The sequence below is a fragment of the Aotus nancymaae genome, unplaced genomic scaffold (assembly GCF_030222135.1).
Source record: "Aotus nancymaae isolate 86718 unplaced genomic scaffold, 86718_ANA_hifiasm-v0.15.2.pri h1tg000059l, whole genome shotgun sequence".
Classification (NCBI taxonomy): Eukaryota; Metazoa; Chordata; class Mammalia; order Primates; family Aotidae; genus Aotus; species Aotus nancymaae.
Window position 1 is genome coordinate 13,355,028 of NW_026988473.1, and position 26,884 is coordinate 13,381,911.

General features: G+C 34.9%; 3 protein-coding genes across 3 annotated transcripts; 1 reads left to right on the top strand and 2 right to left on the bottom strand.

The window, feature by feature from the left end:
• Positions 1-5,932: 5,932 nt before the first annotated feature.
• Positions 5,933-6,856, top strand: LOC135270181 (olfactory receptor 5M3-like). The gene has a single exon (XM_064365514.1). It carries the CDS (start codon positions 5,933-5,935, stop codon positions 6,854-6,856), a length of 924 nt encoding a protein of 307 aa, XP_064221584.1.
• A 5,304-nt stretch (positions 6,857-12,160) lies between these two features.
• On the bottom strand, positions 12,161-13,094 carry LOC135270182 (olfactory receptor 5M9-like). The gene is given in 2 exon segments (XM_064365516.1): positions 12,161-12,640; positions 12,642-13,094. Coding segments are annotated over 2 exon segments (933 nt in total).
• A 6,903-nt stretch (positions 13,095-19,997) lies between these two features.
• Positions 19,998-20,921, bottom strand: LOC135270183 (olfactory receptor 5M3-like). The gene has a single exon (XM_064365517.1). It carries the CDS (start codon positions 20,919-20,921, stop codon positions 19,998-20,000), a length of 924 nt encoding a protein of 307 aa, XP_064221587.1.
• Positions 20,922-26,884: the final 5,963 nt, after the last annotated feature.

A 26,884-nucleotide genomic window follows, 5' to 3' on the forward strand; every position in this document is an offset into this window, starting at 1 on the left:
CAAGCTGTCCCTCTGAAGACAAGCCACTTCTCTCTGACATCCAGCTGTAGTCCCCAACATGCAGCTGCTTCTCCTCTCTGCCTGCTGAGTCTGGGGTCTTTACATGCACACGATGGGGAAGTGAAGGGCCATGAATGATTTAAGAAAAGGCAACACTTGAGCAGAAAAACATGGATGTAAGTTCTCACTTTGGGCATAGTGTCGGGCTTTTCAGCTTGAGGGTGGGAATTCGCTAGGGACCTGCCCCATCTGTCTAGAATTTCTCTGCCCGCTGTCTCCATCATTACTAGGTAGCATTCTAAATCCAGTTGAGATATAGAAAAACCACAATCCAAGAGTTAGATCCATTTGAAGAAGTCCCAGAGGCGAAGGAAAAACAGCCCACCTTCCTAGGCTTTAGACAAGGAGACTAATAAGGGCTCATATAAATGACAGTTTCAAACTGAAGAGTAAAGTATCAATTTTCTTTAGCTGCCACAGCAAAGTACCATACACTGAATGGCTTAAGACAACAACAATGTGTTCTCGAGCAGATCTGGAGGCTAGAAACCCCTAATAAAGATTTCTACAAGGCCATCCTCCTTTCTGATCTCAAGAGGAGAATCCTTTGTTTCTTCTTTTAGCTTCTGATAACTCCAGGCGTTTCTTGGTTTGCGGCAGCATGATAATAATCTCTGCCTCCATATTCACATGGCTATGTGCCGTGGTTTGAATGTTGACTCCAAATTTCACATAGAAATTTAATTTCCATTTTGATGGTATTAAGAGGCATGACAATTAAGAAGTAATTCTGTCAGGAAGGCAAAAAGAGTCAGTTTGTAAAATATTTGAAGCAATTTATTCTGAGCCAAATATGAATGACTGTGGCCCATGACACAGCCCTCAGAAGGACCCGAGAGCATGTGCCTGCGGTGGTCAGGATGCAGATACAATTTAGGTTTTATACAATTTAGGAAAATATTTAGGGAAATGTGTAACTTAAAATGAACTATAATAAAATGTGATAGCTACTATATGAGCAATATGGACTAGTGGCTGTCAAAATGCAGGAGTAAAGATTATTAATTTTACATGGGAGCCTCCAGGATGTGTTTAAGAGAAGACACTACTTGCATGATTCAAGTAAGCAACTCTTGAGTTAAGTTACCTTCTTTCTGTTCTGGAGAGGACTTTAATTAGGACTAGAAGAAGAAAAGCTTACTTTGCATGTGGAATGAGTCTTATCTGGATTTCTCTGTGCTAAACAAGTGGCTCTCCTAGCTTTTCACAGTAACCGATAAGCTCGTTTACAACATAAAATTCAGAAAAATCACATGAGGCTATTTAGTGTCTTGTAGAGACTGACCTTAAAAATTAAACCTAACACAATAGTAGTACAGACAAAAATTAGTTAATTTGCAATTGAAAAGCAGTCTGTGTTCAGAGATCTGCAGGTTACCCTTTGTTATTTGAGGCCCATGACTTGTGTGGATAGTAAACTCCTGGCAATAGGTAGCACAATTGTTCTCTCTAGATGCACTGAGCGCTCCAATTTGCACAGTCTTAACCAAGGTTCTTCCATGCTACCCTACAACTTCATTTTGTGTCTGAAACATCCAACATTATCCTGAGAAGTACTTAAGTGTACTTAGATGTGTATCTCTCCTATCTATGTACTCAACAATTGAAAACTCAACCACTTTAACCATTTTCTTTAGTTAACAAATATTTGGTGAACACCTACCATGTGCCAAATACCATTATAAATACTGGGGCAGGGCTGGGGCAATACAGTTAACGGCCCTTTAATCAAAACTATATTACCATGGAGAAGGAAAAATGGATGTGAGGAGAAACCAGCCATTTTCTCCACTACTTAATAAATGATAATCAACATTGTTTGTAGGAATGTAAACATGGCTGGTGTTAATGTAGCTCAGTGGGAGGGCAGAAGAGGGAACACCTTTGAGCTATGGGAGAAAATTTTCAGACACCCAAGTAAAGTGATCAACTGCATATAACACTGAAACAATCCACAATTTTTTGGCTATACAAAAAACATGTTTGTGTTCTCTTAAGCCCATGAAGACCGTGATATAATGCATCATGTACATGGTAATGAAAATGAGAGTCTTTTAGGATTAGGACATAATAAATTTGGTCTCGTTTCTTGTAGTGGTTACTTGTTGAACCAAAGGATGAGATGGTTAATGATACAAATTCTGGAATCAGGAATCTAGTTCTTGATTCATCGAAAGTATGACATTGATCAAGTCATTGAATTTCTGAAAGACTCAGTTTCTTGTCTATAAAATGAGAGTGATAATAATTGCTACAGAGTTGAGTTACAATAATTAAATGAGTAGCCAGTGTGTGTTACTTTAAAAAGTCATTATTATTGCTGTTATTATTATTACTACTATTTGTTTCCTTATTTATAAAATGAGGGAATTGAAGAAAATAGTTTTTTCTGCTTTGATGTGCTATAATCTTAATTATAGGAAATAATGTTTGACCCATCTTCCCTGGAAAACCCAAGTGGCAGAGAACATGAAGTATAGAGCATGAAATTTATATATACAGTTTGGGTAACTCCATAAACAAATTTAGTATGATACAAATCCCCTCCCAAATTTTATTTGACTGTAGTACCCATTCAAAATAACTGGAGTTTGGGGGAATATAAAATTTTAGAAAACTCTAACCAAAAATGCCCACACACTCAACAGATGCCTTTTTCTCTAGAGATGTACTTCCCACAGGTTCATTACTAAGGAAAAATTCTTAATTGCTCCTTGCTTTCTAAGGCAAGCGCTTAAGGGAGGCTTCTCCTTTGCACTTACCTCAGTTTCTCTGTGTCAGGTTGAAGGTGTTTACTGTTCCCATATACAGCATGCACTTTTCAACTCTGCATCCTTATTGGAGATATTTCTCTTCATTCTCAGGTTGGTGAAAAATGCATCCATCAGGAACTGTCAGATGGAGCTTGCACTGTAGACTTTATTTTTTTATGATTTATAGGAATGCATTCATGATTTTATCTATTATGTTATGTGTGTAGGTGTGTGAGAGAGACACATAAAAAAGAGACATTTTTTCAGTGAAATTATATAATTAGATAATTACAAATGCTTAATGGAGTGCATCTGATAATTTTTTATATTTTTATGTGTTAATATGTAATATCTCTTTTCATAGTCACAAATGCTCAATGAAATGGATATTATTATTATTAAGTCAAGGAACAGGAAAAGTAAAACTAAAGCAAAAATCAAGAATAAAACATGTCCAATTTTATAAAATAAGTCATAGACCCAGGATCCAACCAAGATCCGACAATAGAAACAGAACTCTTTAACTGGGATACATTTTTGTTCTTATTCTTTTCGAGATGGAGTCTTGCTCTGTTGCCCAGGCTGAAGTATAGTGGTGTGATCTGGTCTCACTGCAACCTCCGTTTCCTGGGTTCAAGTAATTCTCCTGTCTTAGCCTCCCAAGTAGCTGGGATCACAAGCACACAACCACACCTAGCTAATTTTTGTATTTTTAGTAGAGACAGTTTTTCCATGTTGGCCAGGCTGGACTATAACTCCAGACCTCAGGCCAAATACCCGCCTCGGCCTCCCAAAATGCTATGATTAGAGGCATTAGTTACGATGCCCAGCCTGACTGGGATACTTAATATTGCTTCATACTGGGTCTGGAAAAGAATCCATATTTATTGGTAATTTAATTTTAAATAGTGATTCAATAAGCAAAGTTTACGTGTGTATTCTTGACTTTTGAGGAAATCCTGTAAATATTCTTGAGGTCCCCATTTCTCTATTTCTTCATAGACTTTGCACCCCCTAGGATCATATCTAACCCCTAGTTTCTGGTAATTTTATTATTGCTATTTATCATCTGGATAACCATCACTCAAGGCTCTATATTTAACTTGTGGGAAGTACTGACAATGCCATCTTCTACATTCTTGTTAGTGCTGAATCATCCCTGGTACTACAGAATGAGATAAGACTTTCCAAATAAGAATCCTTCTATTGTCAGTCTTCGAAAATTACATACAGAGGAATATTTCAGGCAGCTGCAGGCATAAAATGTTGAATCAGAAATCTGGAATTATCTGTTGACGTGTCTGTAATCTCTGTTTAGATATGAATATAAGGATCTCAGATACTAATTTAACAACACTGTAAGAAAATTTTTGCAGCCCATACATAAATATACTCTAAGGCAGTTTATATAGTTTTTAGAACTTTATTATTCATTTTTTAAAATTTACCACTAATTAATGCCTCAAATTTTTATTAATTAAACCAAACCTCTGAAGCCACATAGAATGTAATCTGTTTCAGTTAGTAATTTCCCCCTCTATTCATAGAAAAATGTTTTTTCCAAGTTTGGTGTTTGAAAAGTTTTGGATTTCCACTGTGAATAAGTGTGCACTTATTTTCACTATGCAATGAGATTGATTTTCCTCAAATGGTGGTTGAACATAGTTTAATACTGCAGATTACAAGAAAGGTCTTGGGAATAATCATTTGCTCTAGAGATAATATATAGCCATAAGAATGTATGAAACAATTCAATCTCCAACGAATATACTGTCCTGCTGAAAGGCTATCTCAAGATTCTTATTAGATTGACCTGCACTCTTTGTTCTACACAATATGAATGTTCATTGACAAAATATCTAATTAATGGAATTTCTCTCATACCTATATTGAATAAATATATATAAGCTATATGTATGTGTATATACATATAGGTGTGTGTGTATATATACATATGTATATACATATATGCAGACATGTATGTGTGTGTGTGCATGTAAATTTTTAAGTTAAATGAATGATGTGTACAGTAAATAATTTATTAGGTAGATTCTGAATTACTAAGAAATTTGGCAGGGCACAAAGATGTCCCATTTGTTGGAGGAACACTTCTGGATTATTCTCCATTATATCTGCTCACATCATGTCAACGACTAATAGTGCATGATGTTATCTGTATTTATTAACATCATGCAAAGTACTAATTCTATTTCTAATATACTTAAAATATAATTTGAGAAACAATTTTGAGAAAAATTTTCATGTTATACATTCTGTGTTTGAAAATAAAGTTGCAAACTATCCAAGAAACCTTCCTAGAATTCCACTGAATTCCCAAAGAAAATTAATCACTTTCTAAATTTCTGTTCACATTAAAACTCTGTAAGAATATATCCAAGTTTTAGAAAGCATTTATTTACATTAGTACTTTCATAAATACTGACATTAATGTGTACATTTTATTTATCTTTCAATCTCTAGAACATAGCAGTATATGATATCTGGTAGCTGGAATGTGAATAAGTAATTTACTCTTTAACTTGACTTTGATGGCTAACGTAATCAGTTTTCTGTTCTTCACTTGAAAGGAACGCAAATATGAGATTATAATAAAAATTTTTTATGACATTTTAGGATGATTAATTATTTATTCATATGATTTTCTTCTCTAATTATTGAAAATAGGCTTATAATGAAAAAGAGATTAGGTTTTAAAAGCACACTTTTTTAGTTCTATTACAAAAAGAACTATAATTCCCTATTATTATCTTAAAAATATGAAACTCAAAATATGCCATCATTGGAAATGAGGGCTATTTAAGAAGTAATCTTACAAATGTGACTGCTTGCAATACTTAATACCAGCATATTTCAGTCACTAAACTTTGTATAATTTTTATATAATAGGGACTGTCTACATTTATTCATCATAAAGCCTATTATAAAACAGGTGCTGAGAAAAGATTTGTGAAAATAATGCAAAGTGTGATCACAGATATTGTATAAAGGGAGCATAAATAAAGATATAAAATAATAAATAAAAAAGATCCTAATTTTTTCTTTCATTTTATTTTATTTATCACAAAGATTTGTAACTCCTATTGACTCAGAATTGGAAAATGCTCAATTTCACCGATGTGACAGAGTTCATTCTTTTGGGGCTAACCAGCCATCAGGAATGGCAAGTCCTCTTCTTCATTGTTTTTCTCGTGGTCTACATTATCACCATGGTGGGCAATATTGGCATGATTATGTTAATCAAGGTCAGTCCTCAGCTTAACAGCCCCATGTACTTTTTTCTCAGTCATTTGTCATTTGTTGATGTGTGGTTTTCTTCCAATGTCACCCCTAAAATGTTGGAAAACCTGATATCAGATAAAAAAACGATTTCTTATGCTGGCTGTTTAGTACAGTGTTTCTTCTTCATTGCTCTTGTCCATGTGGAAATGTTTATTCTTGCTGTGATGGCCTTTGATAGATACATGGCAATTGGGAATCCTCTGCTTTATTGCAGCAAAATGTCAAGGGTTGTCTGTATTCGACTGATTTCTTTCCCTTACATATATGGTTTTCTGATGAGTCTGGCAGCAACATTATGGACTTACGGCTTGTACTTCTGTGGAAAAATTGAGATCAACCACTTCTACTGTGCAGATCCACCTCTCATCAAAATGGCCTGTGCCGGGACCTTTGCAAAAGAATATACAATGCTCATACTTGCCGGCATTAACGTCATATATTCTCTGGTTGTAGTTATGATCTCTTATTTATTCATTCTCATTGCCATTCTGCGAATGCACTCAGCAGAAGGAAGGAGGAAGGCCTTTTCCACATGTGGGTCCCATCTGACAGCTGTCATCATATTTTATGGTACTCTGATCTTAATGTATCTCAGACGTCCCACAGACGAGTCTGTGGAGCAGGGGAAGATGGTGGCTGTGTTCTATACCACAGTGATCCCCATGTTGAATCCCATGATCTACAGTCTGAGGAACAAGGATGTGAAAGAGACCATGACAAAAGTGATCAGCCGATCATGTTAGACAAAATAAAATCAAATTTGAATTAATTTTGACTCCTATTATTGTTTGGAGAAAGGTTATTTCCTACTACCTAAGAACATTAAGAAAAGATACTCTGTAGGTTGAAAAGAAAAATAAATGTGATGCAAATTGAGAAAATATAAGGTAGAATGAATCATTTCTGTTGATGTGAGTATGGAGATTAATTAAATATGAATAAATTAATTAATTGAAATGGTGATGTGTGCCAAATTTCATATGTGTACTAATGGAAATGCTCAAATTTGAAATGAAAAGACATTTTCTTCAAAAGTGCAGTTGCATGAATTTAGGTCATATTTATCTGCCCATTTAAAAGCAAATTTGGGGCAGAAAAAAACCTCAAAATATTTAATTTGGTTTTCCAATATAATGACATAAAATAGCGGTCTCACTAATGCTTATGAGATTTTTTTATTGTTTAATGTTTCTTTTATTCCATGGTGTTGGGTCTGTTCAGAGACTGCTACTTGGAAAATAGCAATACTTTTGTATTTCATGCTTTTTAACTTTTTGGTGTTTCTTAAGAAACACAACATGGTAAGTGTCTCTCTTTCATAGATCACAGTAACTGCTGTGTTTCAATTCTAAGACTGCCAGTCACCAGACTGGGCTGCCCCCGCCAGTGTCTTCACTCTGAAGAGTAGGAAAATTAGTGGAAGATAGTGTCATTGTAAAAGCATGGCTCTCCAAATTCCACGGAATAAATTACATTTGGGATATTTGGTACACCTGTGACCAAGATATGGCACTTACATATTCTAATCAACTTTTGCATTTCAAATAAATTCCGTATTTCAGATGCACTATTTGTTGTTATCAATAACGTTTTCTGACATAATAATAGGAACACAATTTGACATCTCTCTTGCACCTTATTCATGAAGCATAAGGATGAAGCTGCAACTTATTTCATCAAAGTCTATGTCCTCAGACCAAATAAATAAATATATAATCACCTTCTGTTTTGATGCAAGCAATATATAGCTAAGAAATGCAATTTATACATTTTGAATTCTATATTTAAATAATTAAAAATTATCTACAAAGATATGAATATAAGACAAAATTGGTGCCATCTGAGAAAAAAAGCATTCTTTTATTTAGTTTTCATTTTAAGTTCTAGGGTATGTGTGCAGGTTTGTTATATAGGAATACTTGTGTCATAGGGGTTAGTGGTACAGATTATTTTGTCACCCAAGTACTAAGCCTAGTATCTATTAGTGATTTTTCCTCATTCGCTCCCTTTTACCAACTTCTCCCTTCTCATAGGCCTCCATGTGTGTCGTTCCCCTCTATGCGTCCATGTGCTCTCATCATTTAGTTCATACTTGCAAGTGAGAACATAAAGTATTTGGTTTTCTGTTCCTGCATTAATTTGCTAAGGGCAATGGTCTCCCACTCCATCTATGTTCTTCAAAAAGACAAGATCTCATTTTTTTCTTATGGATGCATAGTAATCCATGGTGTTTATGTAGATTTTCTTTATGCAGCCTATCACTGGTGGGCTTTTAGGTTGATTACATGTGTTTGCTATTGTGAGTAGTGCTGCAATGAATGTACATGTGCATGTGTCTTTATAGTAGAACAATTTGTATTCCATTGCTGGGTATTTCTGTTTTGAGGTCTTTGAGGAATCAGCACACTGTCTTCCACAAGGGTTGAACTAAAATATATGAGGTCAAGAATCATATGAAAAAGCTCAACATCACCGATAATTTTAAAAACGTGAATCAAGGCCGGGCGCGGTGGCTCAAGCCTGTAATCCCAGCACTTTGGGAGGCCGAGGCGGGTGGATCACGAGGTCAAGAGATCGAGACCATCCTGGTCAACATTGTGAAACCCCGTCTCTACTAATACAAAAAAAAAAAAATTAGCTGGGCATGGTGGCGCGTGCCTGTAATCCCAGCTACTCAGGAGGCTGAGGCAGGAGAATTGCCTGAACCCAGGAGGCGGAGGTTGCGGTGAGCCGAGATCGCGCCATTGCACTCCAGCCTGGGTAACAAGAGCGAAACTCCGTCTCAAAAAAAAAAAAAAAAAAAAAAAAAAAAACGTGAATCAAAAGCCCAATGTGATACCATCTCACACCAGTAAGAATGGTTATTATCAAAAGTGCAAAAAACATCAGATGCTGGCAAGATTGCAAAGAAAAAGAAACGTTTGTGCTCTGTTGGTGAAAGTGTAAAAAAGCATTTTTATTTGTCCATTTTTGAATTTTATTTACCTCAAAAGAAACCACAAATGCAATGAACTCATTTCTACATACACACACATAAATCATGGGCAACATTTTAAAACCTTCTGCATACATAAACAAATTGCTAATTTAGATTCAATTAGAGTGTTACTGTGTCTTTGGTTGAAAATTGTTAAACTTCTATAGACTTTTCATATCTAAGGTACACAAGGTTCTTTTGAGGTTACTTCAGAGTTAAAAGTAATATTTTTTGGCCATACAAACATTTATTTGCCATTTGGGGGAAACTCTTGATATGCCAAATTAGTTTCTTATTATTAATACATTTCAAAATATGTTCTAAAAGCTTTTATATTTTATCCCTTGTGGCGAGTTGGCAGGTAAATTTGAACCATCTTTGTTACCTCTTTTTTTCTAAAGGTGAAATGCGTTTTCTATTTATTCTCCTTTTTATTTTTTCTTGTTAGACAGAGTCTTGCTCTGTTGCCCATGCTGGAGTGCTGTTGCCTGATCTCTGCTCACTGCAACCTCTGCCTCCTGGGATCAGCAGTTCTCCTACCTCAGCCTTCCAAATAGCTGGGATTACAGGCATGTGCCACTATGCCCAGCTATTTTTTTTTTTTGTATGTTTGGTAGAGATGGGGTTTTACGATGTTGGTCAGGCTGGTCTTAAACTCCTGACCTCAGATCCTCCCGCCTTGGCCTCCCAAAGTTCTGGAATTACAGGCATGAGCCACCATGCTCAGCCTCTATTTATTCTTTTGAAGAGTTAGTTTAGTGTTACATAAAGAATGTTTAGTTAAGGTTAGGGGTCAAATCGTTTGTCTGGATGTGGTAAATATACACTATCACCAAGAAAATGTGATACATATGCACCATGGAATACTACACAGTCTTAAAAAAGAATGAAATCATGTCCTTTTCAGTAACAGGAATGCAGCTGGAGGACATAATCCTAGGTAAATGGATACTGGAACAGAAAACCAAATACTGCATGTTCTCACTTGTGAGTGGGAGTTAAACACTGGGTGCTGGTGGACATAAAAAAAGGAACGATAGATACTGGAGACTATTATAGTGGGGTGAAAAGAGTGGGGCAAGGACTGGAATGCTAACTGTTCTGTACTATGCTCACTACCTGGATGATGAGATCATTTGTATCCCAAGTCTCAGCATCATACCATATAATCTAATAAATATTTAAAAATTTGAATTCGTTTTAAAAAGAAAACATCAGTCCTATAACTGCAAGAAACTAAATTCAGAAACACAATTATTAACTGGAAAGAGGATCCAGAGTCTCAGATGGAACAATAGACCTGACCAAGAAATTGATTTCTGCCTGGGGAGACCCTGAGCAGCAGGCCCATTTAATCTTTACCTAAACTCATAACTGATGGTAATTCTGAAATAGTAAATTTATGCTGTTTAAGTTGTTAAAAAAAGTCCCCAAAAATGTATATCAGGATAATAAGGAGTGATTACAACTCCAACGTACAGTTGGATAGCCAGATTTTTATGTCTAAAGGAAAAATGAAATAGTGGAGAATAAGGAATAGCTCTGCCATAAGGATCACAAAAAAATATGGCCTTAGAATATCAGATTGTGAAGCCCATTTCTGTAACAAACAGTTGTTGCTTGAGTAGTTCTACATTTTGTACCTCACCCTGACTTTTTAGAAGCAATTTTGGGTGGTTTAGAAACAAATTTTCATACTTTGCTGTCAGAATGTAAATTTATGAAAGAGTATGTATCCCACATACTTTTACTCAGATCCATTCCTAGTTACTAGGAAAGTGGACCATGGTAAATTTGCATGAACAACAATGCTTTCTGTGTTTGAATTAGTCCATCTTCCTAGAAGCATTACTATAACTATATTTTACTTCTCAGAGTCAACTTGCACGTACTAGTTGAATTGTGCACCCCTATAGTTGGATTGTCACATCCCAAATAACCTAACTCATCAGCAATCACCTTTATCTTACACTTACCTTTATGAAATTAGCTTAACAAGAGTCACCTGGGTAAAAAAATTTCCATTGTTATCTGTAGCAAGAATATAATGTAGAACAAGTAAGCGATGGAAGCACCAGTCTAGACAGTGAGCCTTTAAAGATTTTTAAGCAGGCCCAAATGGGACACAATTTAGAACTCTGTTGGTCACATTTGAATACATGCCCAGTTCAGCAGCATTTAGTTGAACAGTGCTTCTTGTCTGTTTCATCAACTCTAGACACTAAAAGCTCGATTTAAGTTGCTATATACAGAGTCAAAGAATTAAATGTTAGTGAAAAGGAGCTGGAAGCAAAGAAAAGTTTCAAATCATATTATCAACCAATGATTTAATGAGACAATATAGTATTTCCAAAGCTCAGACTTTGTGTCAGAAAATTTGTATTGGCTTATCTTTTCATTGTTACAAGGGCAGGAAAATCTTTTGTCAGAGAGAGTTCACCCTATTAACATCAGAAAATGTGTGAATGAGTACCCATCAAGAAGTAAAGTTAGGGTAAGAAAACAAACCATTGAAACAAAACATTATTAACTATCAAATTATACAAAATGATGACAAACAGGATTATATTAAGTTGCTAGTTTAAAATTCTAAGTATAATTGCATTTTCAAACTTTTAAACACTTTTTAGGTAAACTGTTGATCATTATTCTATGGTCATGAAAAATAAATGAAGTGTTTACTTTTTTCTGGGAGTTTATATATTTCACATGAAATCTAGTTTGAGGAGCATGTAGGTGTATAAAATAATCTGGGAAATAACATCCAACACTAACAGGCGTACCTCCAACTTAACATGTATATATCTACACTTACTTGTCAGTTCCTCCAGTGACTACACTCAGCCCAATTTTAAGCATATTGTGAATGAACATCATGTAATCTTTTATAATATGGGCACGCGTGTAGGAGAAAATATGCTTAGCATTTGGAGTCCATACATAAGGTAAAGCATCACTCTGTTACGTTGAACCTCTTGGTGTATGAAAGAGTTACCTTTACATAGTGCTGCCTCAGCTAGGGCTTTTACATGTGACCATTTATAATAGGGACAACAATATCTACGCAGTTTTACTGCCTCACGAATGTCTTGGTGATTGCTTTGTTGACTGCTTCTTTCACGTCCTTGTTTCTCAGACTGTAGATCATGGGATTCAACATGGGAATTACTGTGGTGTAAAACACAGCCACCATTTTCCCCTGCTCTACAGATTCCTCAGTGGGTCTCCTGAGATACATGAAGATGAGAGTCCCATAAAACAGAGAAACAGCCATCAAGTGGGACCCACAGGTGGAGAACGCCTTCCTCCTGCCGTCGGCAGAGCACATGCGTAGCACAGCTACTACAATGAGAGTGTAGGAGATGAGGACCACTGCGAGGGAATATGTGAAGTTAATTCCAGCTATAACAATCATTGTGATTTCTTTGATGTGCACTCCCCCACAGGCAATCTTGATGAGAGGGGGATCTGCACAATAGAAGTGATTGATTTCAAAGATTCCACAGAAGTACAAGCCGTAAGTCCATAGTGTGCATATTAGGCTGACAAGAGAATCCATAGACATAAGGCACAGAGATGAGTCGAACACACACAGTCCTGGACATTTTACTGCCATAAAGCAGAGGGTTGCAGATGGCCACGTACCTGTCAAAGGCCATCACAGCCAGGATATAGACCTCCACGTGGACAAGGGCAATGAAAAAGTAGCACTGCACCAAGCACCCCACATACGAAATGGTTTTTGTCTCTGATAGTAAGTTTTCCAGCATTTTGGGGGTAAAATTGGAGGAGAAGCACACGTCCACAAAAGACAGATGACTCAGGAAAAAGTACATGGGGCTCTGAAGCTGAGGACTGATGCTAATCAAAATGATCATACCAATATTTCCCAACAGACTGATCATGTAAACCACTAAGAACACCACGAAGAAGAGAACATGTAACTCCTGACGACAGGTCAGCCCCAGGAGAATAAATTCTGTCACATCCGTGAAATTAGGCATTGCCTTAGTATAGACCAAGTCTGTGTTGTCTATGGAGAATATTTTTAAAAAAAGAAGGTAAATGGATTTGTTTTATTCTTGTAACTTTGAGTTGTATTTGTCTATTTTAATTCAAATAATTTAAAAACAATGTATACTTTGAAAAGTGTATAATATAGGGTTTAAATATACTATATGTAAAATGAACTGAATACATAACATAATAGACTTTGCCGTTTTCTGATCTAAGTTCCCTTTTTGCTGTGGATGTCCATGATTGTAGTTTCACCTTTTTGGCTCATCAAAAATGTCAAAATAGGTAAAGACTTGCAGATGCTGCGGTGAGAGATTTTCCTATGTAAAAATTTCTAATCTCCACTGATTTCCTCTCATTAGTAGAATTTGACTTAGGTTAGTGTTATTACTGTGTTAAGCATAAAATATATGAAATAAAGCATCGAGGCATCTCAGAGACATAAACTAACACCTCTTCGTTTTGTTTCAGTCACCATGTGATTTATTTTTCTTATTTTACATAAAATCATTTGTGCTTTAATATTTAGGTTGGTGCAAAAGTTATTGCGGGTTTTGCTGTTACTTTCAATGGCAAAAAACGCAATTACTTTTGCACCAACCTAATGGTAGTTGTTTTGTTTATCTTGAAATCTTGAGACTGTCTTGCTTAATAGTTACATTTAACAGAAATTCAGAAATAGTTCTACGTATGATTTCTACGTGCCCTGATCTCTAGGTGCACGTCACATAATACAATAATCCACAATTATTTAAACTCTCTAAGAAATATTTTTCTGGAGGCAACAGTTCCAGCCTTGTAATATCTTTAAGAATAGCTAACTGCTATTGAATGTTCATGAAAACTCTGGCATGCAAACATTCTACAAAACAGATTTCATTTGCTTGCCCATTTTAAAAATGAGTAAGCTATAAACACTGAGACATTAAGAAAGTCTCCCTGGGTCAGAAGTCTACTAATTAGCAGGAATGGGATGAAAAAAAAAAAAATTACTTCAGCGTTATGTGTTTAATAATCTTCTATTGCTGCCTCTTTAATTGCCTCTTCTACCATTACATTTCATTTAAAATTCAGTTTGCTCATCCTCCACAATTGGAGGAAGTTATCTCTTTAATAGTTCATCTTTAATAGACTTTTAAGAGTTTTGGTTATCCAGAGCAGCCTGGACCACTAAGATAGTAGATCACTGCAACTCTCTGCTTCTCCAAGTTTAGGTGATCTCATCATCCCAGGATCAGATGACAATGATTTCCAGGAGAAAATAAATGTAATAACCTAAATGTGTATCGTCTATCAAAATAATCAAGAAGATTGAAATTAAAATTTATAAATAAAAACCAAAATTCATTTCTATTAATATTTTAGGAATTATCCATGAAGAAAAATAGTGAAGATATAAACTATTGGACAAATCATGCCCTCTGACCCTATAACCCCAACTCAATTCACATATATATTTGAACAATATTATTAAAGTTAATAGTTTTTGTTTGTAAAGGAGAATGAGAAGACAAAAAATGAAATAAAGAGTTTTGCAAATCTGCATTATAATAAGCTCATTCTTACAAAGTTTTGAATAAAACAGGGATAGAAGTATAAAAAGTTCCCAATAATATAATTTCATAGAAGAAAATACTCTGATAACAAATAAGACTGTGAATAATGTATTAGGTTCCTCTTCAAGACAGAGAGTGAAATTAAAAGATTTGTCTGCATCAATCTCTATTGCAAAAAGTGAAGAACTTGCAGACCTACCTTCAGCACAGAGAGTAGCAAACGATAACTTCTCACTATTTAAAATAGTATGTTAAACATAGGAACACTGGGATCATCTCCCTAAAGGACTCTCCAGGTAATTATGAAAGGAATAATAAGTAAAATTCTATACACAGCTCAGGTTTAGAAGCAGTTAAGGAGCATGGATGAGAAGAAAAATTTTTAAATATAATAGACCAAAATTCTTGATCGTAATATAATCTTATCTCTCACTTTCACATGGGTTCTGTCCTTTTTTATTTACACATTGACAGCTATGCATTTCAGCAAAATATTAGTTTACATTGTATACAATTTCAGTGATTCTCTTTCTTTCTGGTTGAACATCTGTTCTAAAAAGCACCGTCTGTCAGGATAGATGATTATACCAATGCATGTCCCATGCATCTCATGGTTGTGTTTAGATGTCAGATACTCAAAGTACGAATCATTAGCAAAATGACTACTGGTAGAAGTCATTACTGAAGTCAGACAGGTCTGGAATTATACCTTTGCTATACCATTTTCACTATGTCACCTTGAACAAGCAATGTACTTCTGAGTCTTAAAGTACTCATCTGTAGAATACGAAAACTATTATCTTACATTTTTGTTGAGATGATTTTAGAATAATATAGGGATAACACTCTTCCCAATGCCTGTTGTACGTGAGACACACAAAAGTTCTCGTTATTTGTGCAGTTTTACCTCTAAACAGTTTACTGGTATTATCTTACCACTTCTTTAGGGTTGTGATTAATATTATCCTTACATTGAAGGATAAAAGTATTCCTATGTGAAATAAGTATGATGTGCCGGGCTTGGTGGCTCTTGGCTATAATCCCAGCACTTTGGGAGGCTGAGGCGGGTAGATCACATGAGGTCAGGAGTTCAAGATCAGCCTGACTAATATGGTGAAACCCCATCTCTATAAAAATACAAAAACTAGCCAGGCATAATGGTGGGTTCTTGTAATCCTAACTACTTGACAGGCTGAGATGGGAGAATCGCTTGAACCCAGGAGGCAGAGGTTGTAGTGAGCCAAGATCATGCTACTGCACTACAGCCTGGGTGACAGAGCAAGACTTCATCTCAAAAAAAAAATTGTGATGTTAATTTTTTCCTTTTTTAATTTTAGGTTTAGGGGTACATATGCAGGTTTATTATATAGACAAAGTGGGTGTCACTGAGGCTTGGGGTACAGATTATTTCATCACCTAGCTAATAAGCATAGCACCTGATAGGTATTTTTTTGCTCCTCTCCCTCCTCCCACCCTCCATTCTGAAGTATGCCATGGTGTCTGTTGTTCCCCTCTATAGCTCCCACTTATAAGTAAGAATATGTGGTACTGGCAAGTTCAGATACTATCAAGCCAAAGAATGTGGATGCAAACTTAGATTATGTAAACTCTAAAATGCATACTTCATCAATTAGGTCTGGAAAATTATGAACAGAATTGTGCTTGGGCAAAGTTTTTTGGTGCTAAAGTACCCAGAATTTATAAATTTCTTCTCACCTATTATTTTATTATTTTTTTATATGCTCAAGATAGCAAACTTTAACAGTATTTGGAAGGCTTCTCCAGATTCGGACAGAGCACAAAAGAATAACTCTTGAGAAGATTTCATTTAATACACTCTTGATGACATATGGCAAGTTCTTGGTATTGACACCTGTGTGGCTGCAGGTGGCATGAATCATGGCTTGTCTGGATGTGTCTTCTGTAGAGCCCATTCTCTCTATCTTTTGCTTGTCTGGACTGGAGAACAACTTCCTTGAGTCAGGACTCGTGTTGCTAATTGCAGAAAACCAGCAGTCTCTATGAAGTTGTGGTGTTCTCAGAGTTCCAAATACAGAGTCTTCATTAATTGTATTTACTGTCCGTGTTTTTTGTTTTGTTTGGTTTCGTTTTGTTTATGTTTGGTTTTGTTTTGTTTTCTGAGATGGAGTCTCGCTCTGTCACCTAGGCTGGAGGGCAGTGGCACTATCACGCCTCATTGCAACCTCCTCCTCCTCAGTATAAGCGATTCTTCTGTCTCAGCCTCCCAAGTAGCTGGGACTACATACAGGTGCATGCCACCACACCCACCTAATTTGTGTATTTTCATTTTTTTAATTTTTATATATATATATATATTATTGTACTTTAGGTTCTGGGGTACAAGTGCAGATCATGCAGGATGGTTGCACAGGCACACACATGGCAAAGCGGTTTGCTGCCTCCACCCCCTGTCACCTACATCTGGCATTTCTCCCCCTGCTGTCCCTCCCTTGGCCGCCCCCCACCAGACCCTAGACCCCATATTGAGAAAGTTTATTAGATGAGTTTGACCCTAGGCAATTTTGACTTCATATACAATATCTCAAGAAAATGTAGCCTGGAAAAGAAGAAAGAGTGTGTGTGTGTGTGTGTGTGTGTGTGTGTGTGTGTGTGTGTGAGAGAGAGAGAGAAATATAGAAGAGAAACAGAGAAAGAGAAAACTTGGCTTCCTGATTAGATGTTGGAAATGCTTAAATATCGTTAAGCTGATAGATGTAGAAATAAGTGTGACAATACTGTCTATTTTTAAAAGTATTTTCCAGAAATATCTTGAAGTTCAAATGGAAAAATTGCATTAAGCTCTGCCAAAGAATGGAGACTCATGAAAATTATTAGGCATAAATGGCAATGGGATCAAAGTTTACAACCTTAAAAGTAATTAGATGGGTGACAAAATGTGACTTGTCCAAGGTCATCTACAAATTCACTTGAAATTTGGAAACTGAAGCCAGAAACGTAATTTGAGCACTGACCTTGACTCATTATTCTTTATGTAACACTAAACTAACTCTCCAAACAAATAAACAGAAAACGCATTTCACCTTTAAAGAGATAAAAAAGATGGTTCAAATTTACCTGCCAACACGCTACAAGTGATAGAATGCTTTCAAAATATATTTTGAAATTTATTAATAATAAACTAATTTGGTATATCAAGAGTTCCCCAAATATGGTAAATCAATGTTTTTATTTCCAAAATAAACTTTTAACTTTGGAGTAATTCCAAAAGAATTGCCTGTACCTTACATATTAAAGTCTCTCAAGGTTTAACATCTTTCAGGCAGAAACACAGTAATACTACACCTGAATCTGAATTGGCAGTTTGTTTATATATACAAAAGGTTTTAAAATGCTGCCCATGATTTATGTGTATGCATGTTGAAATGAGTTCATTGGATTTGTGGTTTCTCTTGAGGTAAATAAAATTCAATAACGGACAAAGAAGAACACTTTTTTAGACTTCCACCAATTGCATATAAACATTTCTTTTTCTTCACAACCTTACTAGCAACTGATTTTTTTAGGGGTGGAGGCTTTTTGATAATAGCCATTCTTACTGGTGTGAGATGGCATCTCATTGTGGTTTTGATTTCCATTTCTTTAATGATCAGTGATGTTGAGCTTTTTCATATGATCCTTGAACTTATATAACTTAGTTCAACCACTGTGGAAGACAGTGTGGTGATTCCTCAAAGACCTCAAAACAGAAATATCCAGAAATTCCATTCCTGGGTATATGCCGAAAGGAATATAAATTGTTTTACTATAAAGAAACATGCACGGGTATATTCACTGCAGCACTATTCACAATAGCAAGCATGTGTAATCAGCATAAAAGCCCATCAGTGATCAACTGCATAAAGAAAATGTATACCTTTGAATACTATGCAGCCATAAGGGAAAAAAAAAGAGATTTTGTCCTTTAAATGAGAACATAGATTGAGCTAGAGACCATTATCCTTAGCAAACTAATGCAGGAACGTAAAACCAGATACTTCATGTTCTCACTTAGGAGTGAGAGCTAAATGATGAGAGCACACGAACGCATAGAGGGGAGCAACACAAATTGAGGCCTATGAGAGGGTAGAGATCAGGAGGTGGGAGCAGATCAGGAAAAATAACTAATGGATACTAGGTTTAGTACCTGGGTACAAAACAATCTGTACAACAAACCCTTATGACAAAGGTTACCTATCTAACAAAGCTGCACATGTACCCTTGAACTTTAAATATAAAAGAATGCTTTTTTCTCAGATGGCACCAATCTTGTTTTATATTCACATCTTTGCAGATAATTTTTAATTATTTAAATGTAGAATTCAAAATATATAAATTTATTTAGCTACATATTGTTTGCATCAAAACAGAAGGTGATATATATTTATTCGGTTTGAGGACGTAGACTTTGATGAAATAAGCTGCAGCTTCATCCTTATACTTCATGAAATAAGCTGCAAGAGAGATGTCAAATTATTTTTCTACTATTATATCAGAAAATGTTATTGATAACAACAAATAGTGTATCATAAATACTGAATTTATTTCAAATGCAAAGGTTAACTAGAATATATAGGAGTCATATCTTGGTCACAGGTGTACCAGCTATCCCACGTGAGTGTGAATGGAATTCATTCTGTGGAATTTGGAGAGCCATGCTTTTACAATGACACCATCTTCCACTAATTTTCCTACTTTTCAGTCAGAGTAAAGCCACTGGCCAGTGCAGACCACAGTCTGGTGACTGGCAGTCTTAGAACTGAAACACAGAAGTTACTGTGATCTGTGAAAGGGAGATACTTATCGTGTTGTGTTTTGTAGAAACACCAAAAAGTTAAAAAGCATGAAATACAATTGCATTGCTATTTTCAAAGTAGCAGTCTCTGAAGAGATACAATCCCATAGAATGAAAGAAGCATTAAACAATAAACAATTCCATGTTTGGGGGGTTTTTTTGGGCCCAAAATGTGTTTTTAAGTAAGCAAATAAATATTTCCTAAATTTATGCAACTGCACTTTTGAGTAAGAAAAAGTCTTTTCATTGCAGCTAGGTATTTGAGCAATTTCCATTAGTACACCTAGGAACTTTGTCACACATCATCTTTTCTATTAATTTATTTTTTCATTTTTAATTAATCTCCACTATTCACATCAACAGAAATGATTCATTCTACCTTATATTTTCTCAATTTGCGTCACTTTCATTTTTCTTTTCAACCCACAGAATATCTTTATCTTAATGTTTCTAGGTACTGGACAATAACCTTTCTCCAAACAAATAATAGAAGATAAAATTCCAATTCCATTTTATTTTGTCTAACATGATCTGCTGATCACTTTTGTCATGGCCTCTTTCACATCCTTGTTCCTCAGACTGTAGATCATGGGATTCAACATGGGGATCACTGTGGTATAGAACACAGCCACCATCTTCCCCTGCTCCACAGACTCCTCTGTGGGATGTCTGAGATACATGAAGATCAGAGTACCATAAAATATGATGACAGCTGTCAGATGGGACCCACATGTGGAAAAGGCCTTCCTCCTTCCTTCTGCTGAGTGCATTCGCAGAATGGCAATGAGAATGAATAAATAAGAGATCATAACTACAGTCAGAGAATATGTGAAGTTAATGCCGGCAAGTATGAGCATTGTATATTCTTTTGCAAAGGTCCCGGCACAGGCCATTTTGATGAGAGGTGGATCTGCACAGTAGAAGTGATTGATCTCAATTTTTCCACAGAAGTACAAGCCGTAAGTCCATAATGTTGCTGCTAGACTCGTCAGAAAACCATATATGTAAGGGAAAGAAATCAGTCGAATACAGACAACCCTTGACATTTTGCTGCCATAAAGCAAAGGATTCCCAATTGCCATGTATCTATCAAAGGCCATAGCAGCAAGAATAAACATTTCCACATGGACAAGAGCAATGAAGAAGAAACACTGTACTAAACAGCCAGCATAAGAAATCGTTTTTTTATCTGATATCAGGTTTTCCAACATTTTAGGGGTGACATTGGAAGAAAACCACACATCAACAAATGACAAATGACTGAGAAAAAAGTACATGGGGCTGTTAAGCTGAGGACTGATCTTGATTAACATGATCATGCCAATATTGCCCATCATGGTGATAATGTAGACCACGAGAAAAACAATGAAGAAGAGGACTTGCCATTCTCGATGGCTGGTTAGCCCCAAAAGAATGAACTCTGTCACATCGGTGAAATTGAGCATTTTCTCCATTCTAAGTCAATAGAAGTTACAAATCTCTGTGATAAATAAAATAAAATAAATGGAAAAACTAGGATTTTTGTTTAACAATTTATACCTTTATTTATGCTCCCTTTATACAATATCTGTGATCACACTTTGCATTATTTTCACAAATCTTTTCTCAGCACCTGTTATATAATAGGCTCTACGGTGAATAAATGTAGACAGTCCCTATTATGTAACAATTATACAAAGTTTAGTGACTGAAATACACTGGTAGTGAGTATTGTGAGTAGTCACATTTCTAACATTACTTCTTAAATATCCCTCATTTCCAATGATGGCATGTTTTGAGTTTCATATTTTTAAGATAATTACAGTGGATTGTAGCTCTTATTGTAATAGAACTAAAAACATGTGCTTTTTAAACCTAATCTCTTTTTCAATATAAGCATATTTGCATATTGTCAATGATTAGAGAAGAAAACCATGTGATTAAATAATTTATCAGTCTACAATGTCATAACAATATTTTTAATCTAATCTCATATTTCCATTATTTTCAAATGAAGAACAAAAGACTGATTACAGTAACCATCAAAGTCAAGTTAAAAGGTAAATTATTTTTCCACATTCACACTGTATGAACATTTCTTGGATATGGGGGAAATAATATCATAGATATCACCACTAGATATCATATACTGCTATGTTCTAGAGATTCAAAGATAAGTACAACATACAGATTAATGTCAGTATTTATGAAGGTACTAACATAAATCCAAGTTCTAAAACTTGGATGTGTTCTTACAGAGTTATAATAGGGACAGAAATTTAAGAAGTGATTGATTCTTCTTTGGGGATTTAGTGGAATTCTAGAAAAAGGTTTCTTGGATATTTTGCAAATTTATTTTCAAATATAGGATGTATCATATAGGAGACTTCTAGAAAATGTTTCTCAAATTACATTTCTAAGAAAACATTTGTGCTAGGCATGATGTTAATAGATATAATGGAGAATAATTCACAAATGTTTCTCCATCAAATTGGACATCTTTGTACTCCATCAAATCTCTTAGTGATTCACAATCTACCTAGTAAAGTTGTTTACTGTACACATCATTGATGTAACTTAAAAACTTACACTCACACTCACATACACACGTCCATCTCTATATATGTATATACATATGTATATATACACACACACATATATTTCTATAAACATACATACAGCTCATATATATTTCTCTCATATACGTGTGATAAATTTCATTAATTAGATATTTTGTCAATGAACATTCATATTCTGTATAATACAGAGTGCAAGTCTGTCTAATAAGAATCTTGAGATAGCTTGTCAGCAGGACAATATATTTGTTGGAGATGGGATCGTGTCATACCTTCTAATAGCTATATATTGTCTCTAAAGCAAACAATTACTCCCAAGACCCTTCTTGTAATCTGCAGTGTTAAACTGTGTTCAACCAAAATTTGATAAAAATTTATTTATAATTATTACTGGTTAGCAGTTACCAAAAACTTTGGAGAGTAGGCAGGAGGTAACTTTCATTGTGAAAATAAGTGAACACTTACTCACATTGTTAATCCAAAACTTTCCAACCACAAACTTGGAAAGGAAATTTTTCTCTAGTTAGAGGAGAAAATTACCAACTAAAACAGATTACATTCTACATGACTCCAGAGTTTTGGTCTAATTAATAAAAACTTGAAGAATTAATTAGTGGGTAAATTTTTTAAAATGAATAATAGTTGAATTTCTGAAAACTATGTAAACTGCCTTAGTATATATTTATAAATAAGCTGTAAAATCTGTTAGAGAATTGTTAAAATCTCTAAGATCCTTAGATTCATATGCAAACAGAGATTACATACATATCAACCGATAACTCCAGATATCTGATTCAACAGTTTATGCGTACGGCTGCCTGAAATGTTCTTCTTAATGTAATTTTCAAAGACAAGCAATAGAAGGATTCTTATTTGGAAAGTCATATCTCATTCTATAGTACCAAGGATGATTCAGCGCAAACAAGAATGTAGAAGATGGTATTGTCAGTTCTCCCCACAAGCTAAATACAAAGAGCCCTGAGTGACGGTTAGCCAGGTGATGAAGAGCAATAGTAAAATTAAAGGAAACTAGTGGTTAAATATGATCCTAGGGGGTGCAAGGTCTTCAAAAAATAGATAATTGGGGAACTCAAGAGTATTTAGAGGATTTCCTCACCACCTAATGTCAAAAATACACACATCCTCTTCCTTTACCGTATCACTTTATTTCAAATTAAATTACCAATAAATGTAGATTCTTTTCCAGACCAGGTATGAAGCAATATTAAGTATCCCAGTTAAAGAATTCTGTTGCTATCATCAGACCTTGGTTGGATCCAGGCTCTATGACATATTTTGTAAAACTGGACATGTTTTATTCTTGTTTTGTTTTGTTTTTACTTTTTCTGTTACTCAGTATGACTTAACAATAATAATAATGACCATTTCATTGTTTGCTTGTGACTATGAAGAGAGATATTATATATTAACACATAATAGATATAAAAATAATTATCAGACACATTCCATTAATCATTTATAATTATCAAATAATATAATCTTATTGAAATGTATCTCTTTGATGTATCTCACACACATATACACATAACATAACATAGATAAAATTATTAATGCATTCCTATAAATCATAAAAGAAATAAAATCTACAATGCAAGCTTCATCTGACAATTCCAGATAGATGCATTTTTTACCAACCTGAGAATGAAGAGAAATATTCCCAATAAGGATACAGAGTTGAAAAGTGCATCTATATGTGGGAATGGTAAACACCTTCAACCTGACACAGAGAAATTGGGAGACGCTCACAAGAGAAGCCTCCCTTAAGTGCTTGCCTTAGAAAACAAGGAGCAGTTAAGAATTTTTCCTTTAAATGACCCCTTGAGAAGTACATCTCTAGAGAAAAAGCCACCTGTTGAGTGTGTGGGGTTTTTTTCAGTGAAGAGGTCTTTTTAAAACATAAGTGAGTTCATATCGCTGCTTTGCTAGGAAGCCTCCAGAGGCTTCCCACTTTTCTAAATTAACTATATTAAATTATTGGTCACTCATCCCGTTATGCCTCTGATCTTTCTTCTTTTTTTGTCTCTGACCTCATATTTCATATATGTTTCATTGCCCAAAATGGCTTCTAAGCTATCTTTGAAACACTTCTTGAATGCTTGTTTTTTAGTCTCTTTTCCTGCTGCTATAGAGATAACTACCCAAGACTGGGTTGTTTATAAACAAAGGATTTAATTGACTCACAGTTCCATGTCGCTAAGGAGGCCACAGGAAACTTGCAATCATGGCAGAAGGCAAAGAGGAAGCAGGCACCTCTTCATATAACTGCAGGAGAGACAAGGACGAGCAAGAGCAGGGAAAACTGTGTTGAAAACCGTCAGATCTTGTGAGAACTCACTCACTATCACTAGAACAGCATGGGAGAAACTGCCCCCAGGATCCAATCACCTCCCATCAGATCTCTCCCTTAACACCTGGGTATTACAATTTAAGATGAGATTTGGGTGGGGACACAAGGCCTAACCCTGTCAGCTTGCATTTATTATTATTCCACTGGCTTTCACATCTGCCTAGAACCTTGCACCTCAAAAATCTATGAAACTAATTCCTTAACTACCACATGTGTTTTTTACTCAACTATAACCTCTTCAATAAAATCTGCTGTCACTGTCACACCTACGTCAGGTGTACCCCTTTGCTCTTTTCTTCTACTTTATTATTCTCCATAGCCCCACAGTCTAACACAGTCATTTAAGCATTATGCTAATTGTTTACGTATGTTTCACACCACACACTGGAATATAAACCTCATGAGATCAAGAACTTCTTTTTTTCTTTGTTCATTGATAACTTTTTTTTTGCTCACTGATAACAAATAACTAAAACAGGACCTAGCACATAATAGTCACTCACCTAATATGTGTAAAATGAATCAATTAATTAACTAAGCAAAGGTTTAGAATGCTGAGAAAGATGAAAACAATTTTATGTATATTATTATTGGCGTTTGAAAATTAGTGGGGATAGATGGATTATTAAATAAGTGATGATGCTTAATTTCAATAAAAATTAAGCCTAATTATCGCCTCAGATCATATATAAAAATACATTCTCAATGAGTTAAATCAACTGTAACTATTTTGAGTGTTCATGCATTAGGTGAACTTTTATATGACTGGTTATGTAGTCTACCCATATTAGTTAAAATAACACTGGCAACCATAGCAGTCTCTGAAAACTTGATGGCTTAGTATAGCTGAAGTTCACTTCTTGCTCATATAACAGGCAAATGTGCATGTTGTCAGGAGACCATCACAGTGATTCAGTGACCAAATATTTCACCCTGTGACTGTATATCATCATTTGGAGCCTCAGAGACATTTGTTTGCAACTGTGGGTGGGACAAACAAAAAATAAAAGATGAAATACAGGATGAATCCTGGAAGACTTTTATGGCTGGGCTTAAAAACAGTATACAACTCTTCTGCCTTTATGCTCTTGAGTAGACCTCAGGCACTTGGACACAGAGACTGCAAAGGAAGCTGATAAATATATCCAGCTTTGTAGGGTTTTGTTTTTATTTTATTTTTTCTAAAAAAGAAGAAGAAGTTGGACTTGCAGACAATATAACAGACTTTGCAAACCCACATTTAAAAAAGGATCTTTCTATCATAACATTAGTGAAGAAACTAGAAAGACCAAATTGATATGTCTGACTACCTAAACATTAAGAATAAAAATACGTTATAAAGCACCACCGAAAGCTTTAAGCAAAACATGTGGCATATATACCTAATAATCAGTTTATGTAATTAACAAATATTTATTAAGGTATTATGTAGGGAGTTTATGACACTGGTATTACAGTGATGATTAAGTCAGAAATGATCTTTTCTCTGATAGAAGTTAAAATTCAGCAAAATTCAGTAAGTTGAAATTCAGAAAGTAATTAGGATAATCGCTTCATTTCAAAATATATGAATTGTCCAAGAAAGAAAAAACAAGCAACATCAACAAACAGCATTCAAATAATTCAAGTGCCTGAGGAGCAACTTGTAACATTTAACTTCACCAGTACGTAAGCATATTTAAAGTATAATAGCGAGGAAATAATCTACCTTTCAAATTGACTAAGTTTAAGATCTATTGTCAGGATATAGCTAAATAGAGGAAAAAGGTCTGTTGATGAAGTAGGCATTTATAAAATTAAATGTAATAGAAGGGAAAATAAGATACTACACAAAGGTATCATATGATAGAATATAATATACTAATATAATAAATAAAATAAATTATTTAATATAATATAAGTAATATTATTTTTATGTAATACCAAAGTTTGGTACTGAAAGAAATTTCTAAAGAGGAACTTCTAAAAAATTCTGATCAAGTTAACTACTCTGAAAAAAGCACACAACTACAAGCACTCACCCATACCCTGAGCAAATATACATGTATATATGAATATACACATGTATATATATACACACACACATATGTACATGTATCTGTACATATTTATAATGCACAATTTTGCTTTCTTTGTGAAAGCTTCAGTTTAATTTTTTAAATGTCTTTTTAAAATTATTGCTAAATAAATGATGATGAATAGGGCATTTGTCCCAACAAGAAATATTATAGATTTTATACATTCACAATCGAACTCAGCTCTTTGTGCCTTAAATTGTTTTCCTGTTTTTGAAAGCAAAGTTTTTAAAAACTGAGGCAACAATATGATAAAATAGCAAAGAATAAGGCTCTTGCTGCACAAAAATTATGATTTATTAATTTTAAAGTTAGATATAATGGAAATGAATGCACTAGAACTTCTAAGGGGTCAGCTAGTTTCTTCTACCACCAAACCCAAAAACACAAAACAAAACCAAAGAAAAAAG

Bases quoted from the DNA above. Each gene is read 5' to 3' on its own strand.
- LOC135270181 (XM_064365514.1), top strand. From the start codon at position 5,933: ATGCTCAATTTCACCGATGTGACAGAGTTCATTCTTTTGGGGCTAACC.
- LOC135270183 (XM_064365517.1), bottom strand. From the start codon at position 20,921: ATGCTCAATTTCACCGATGTGACAGAGTTCATTCTTTTGGGGCTAACC.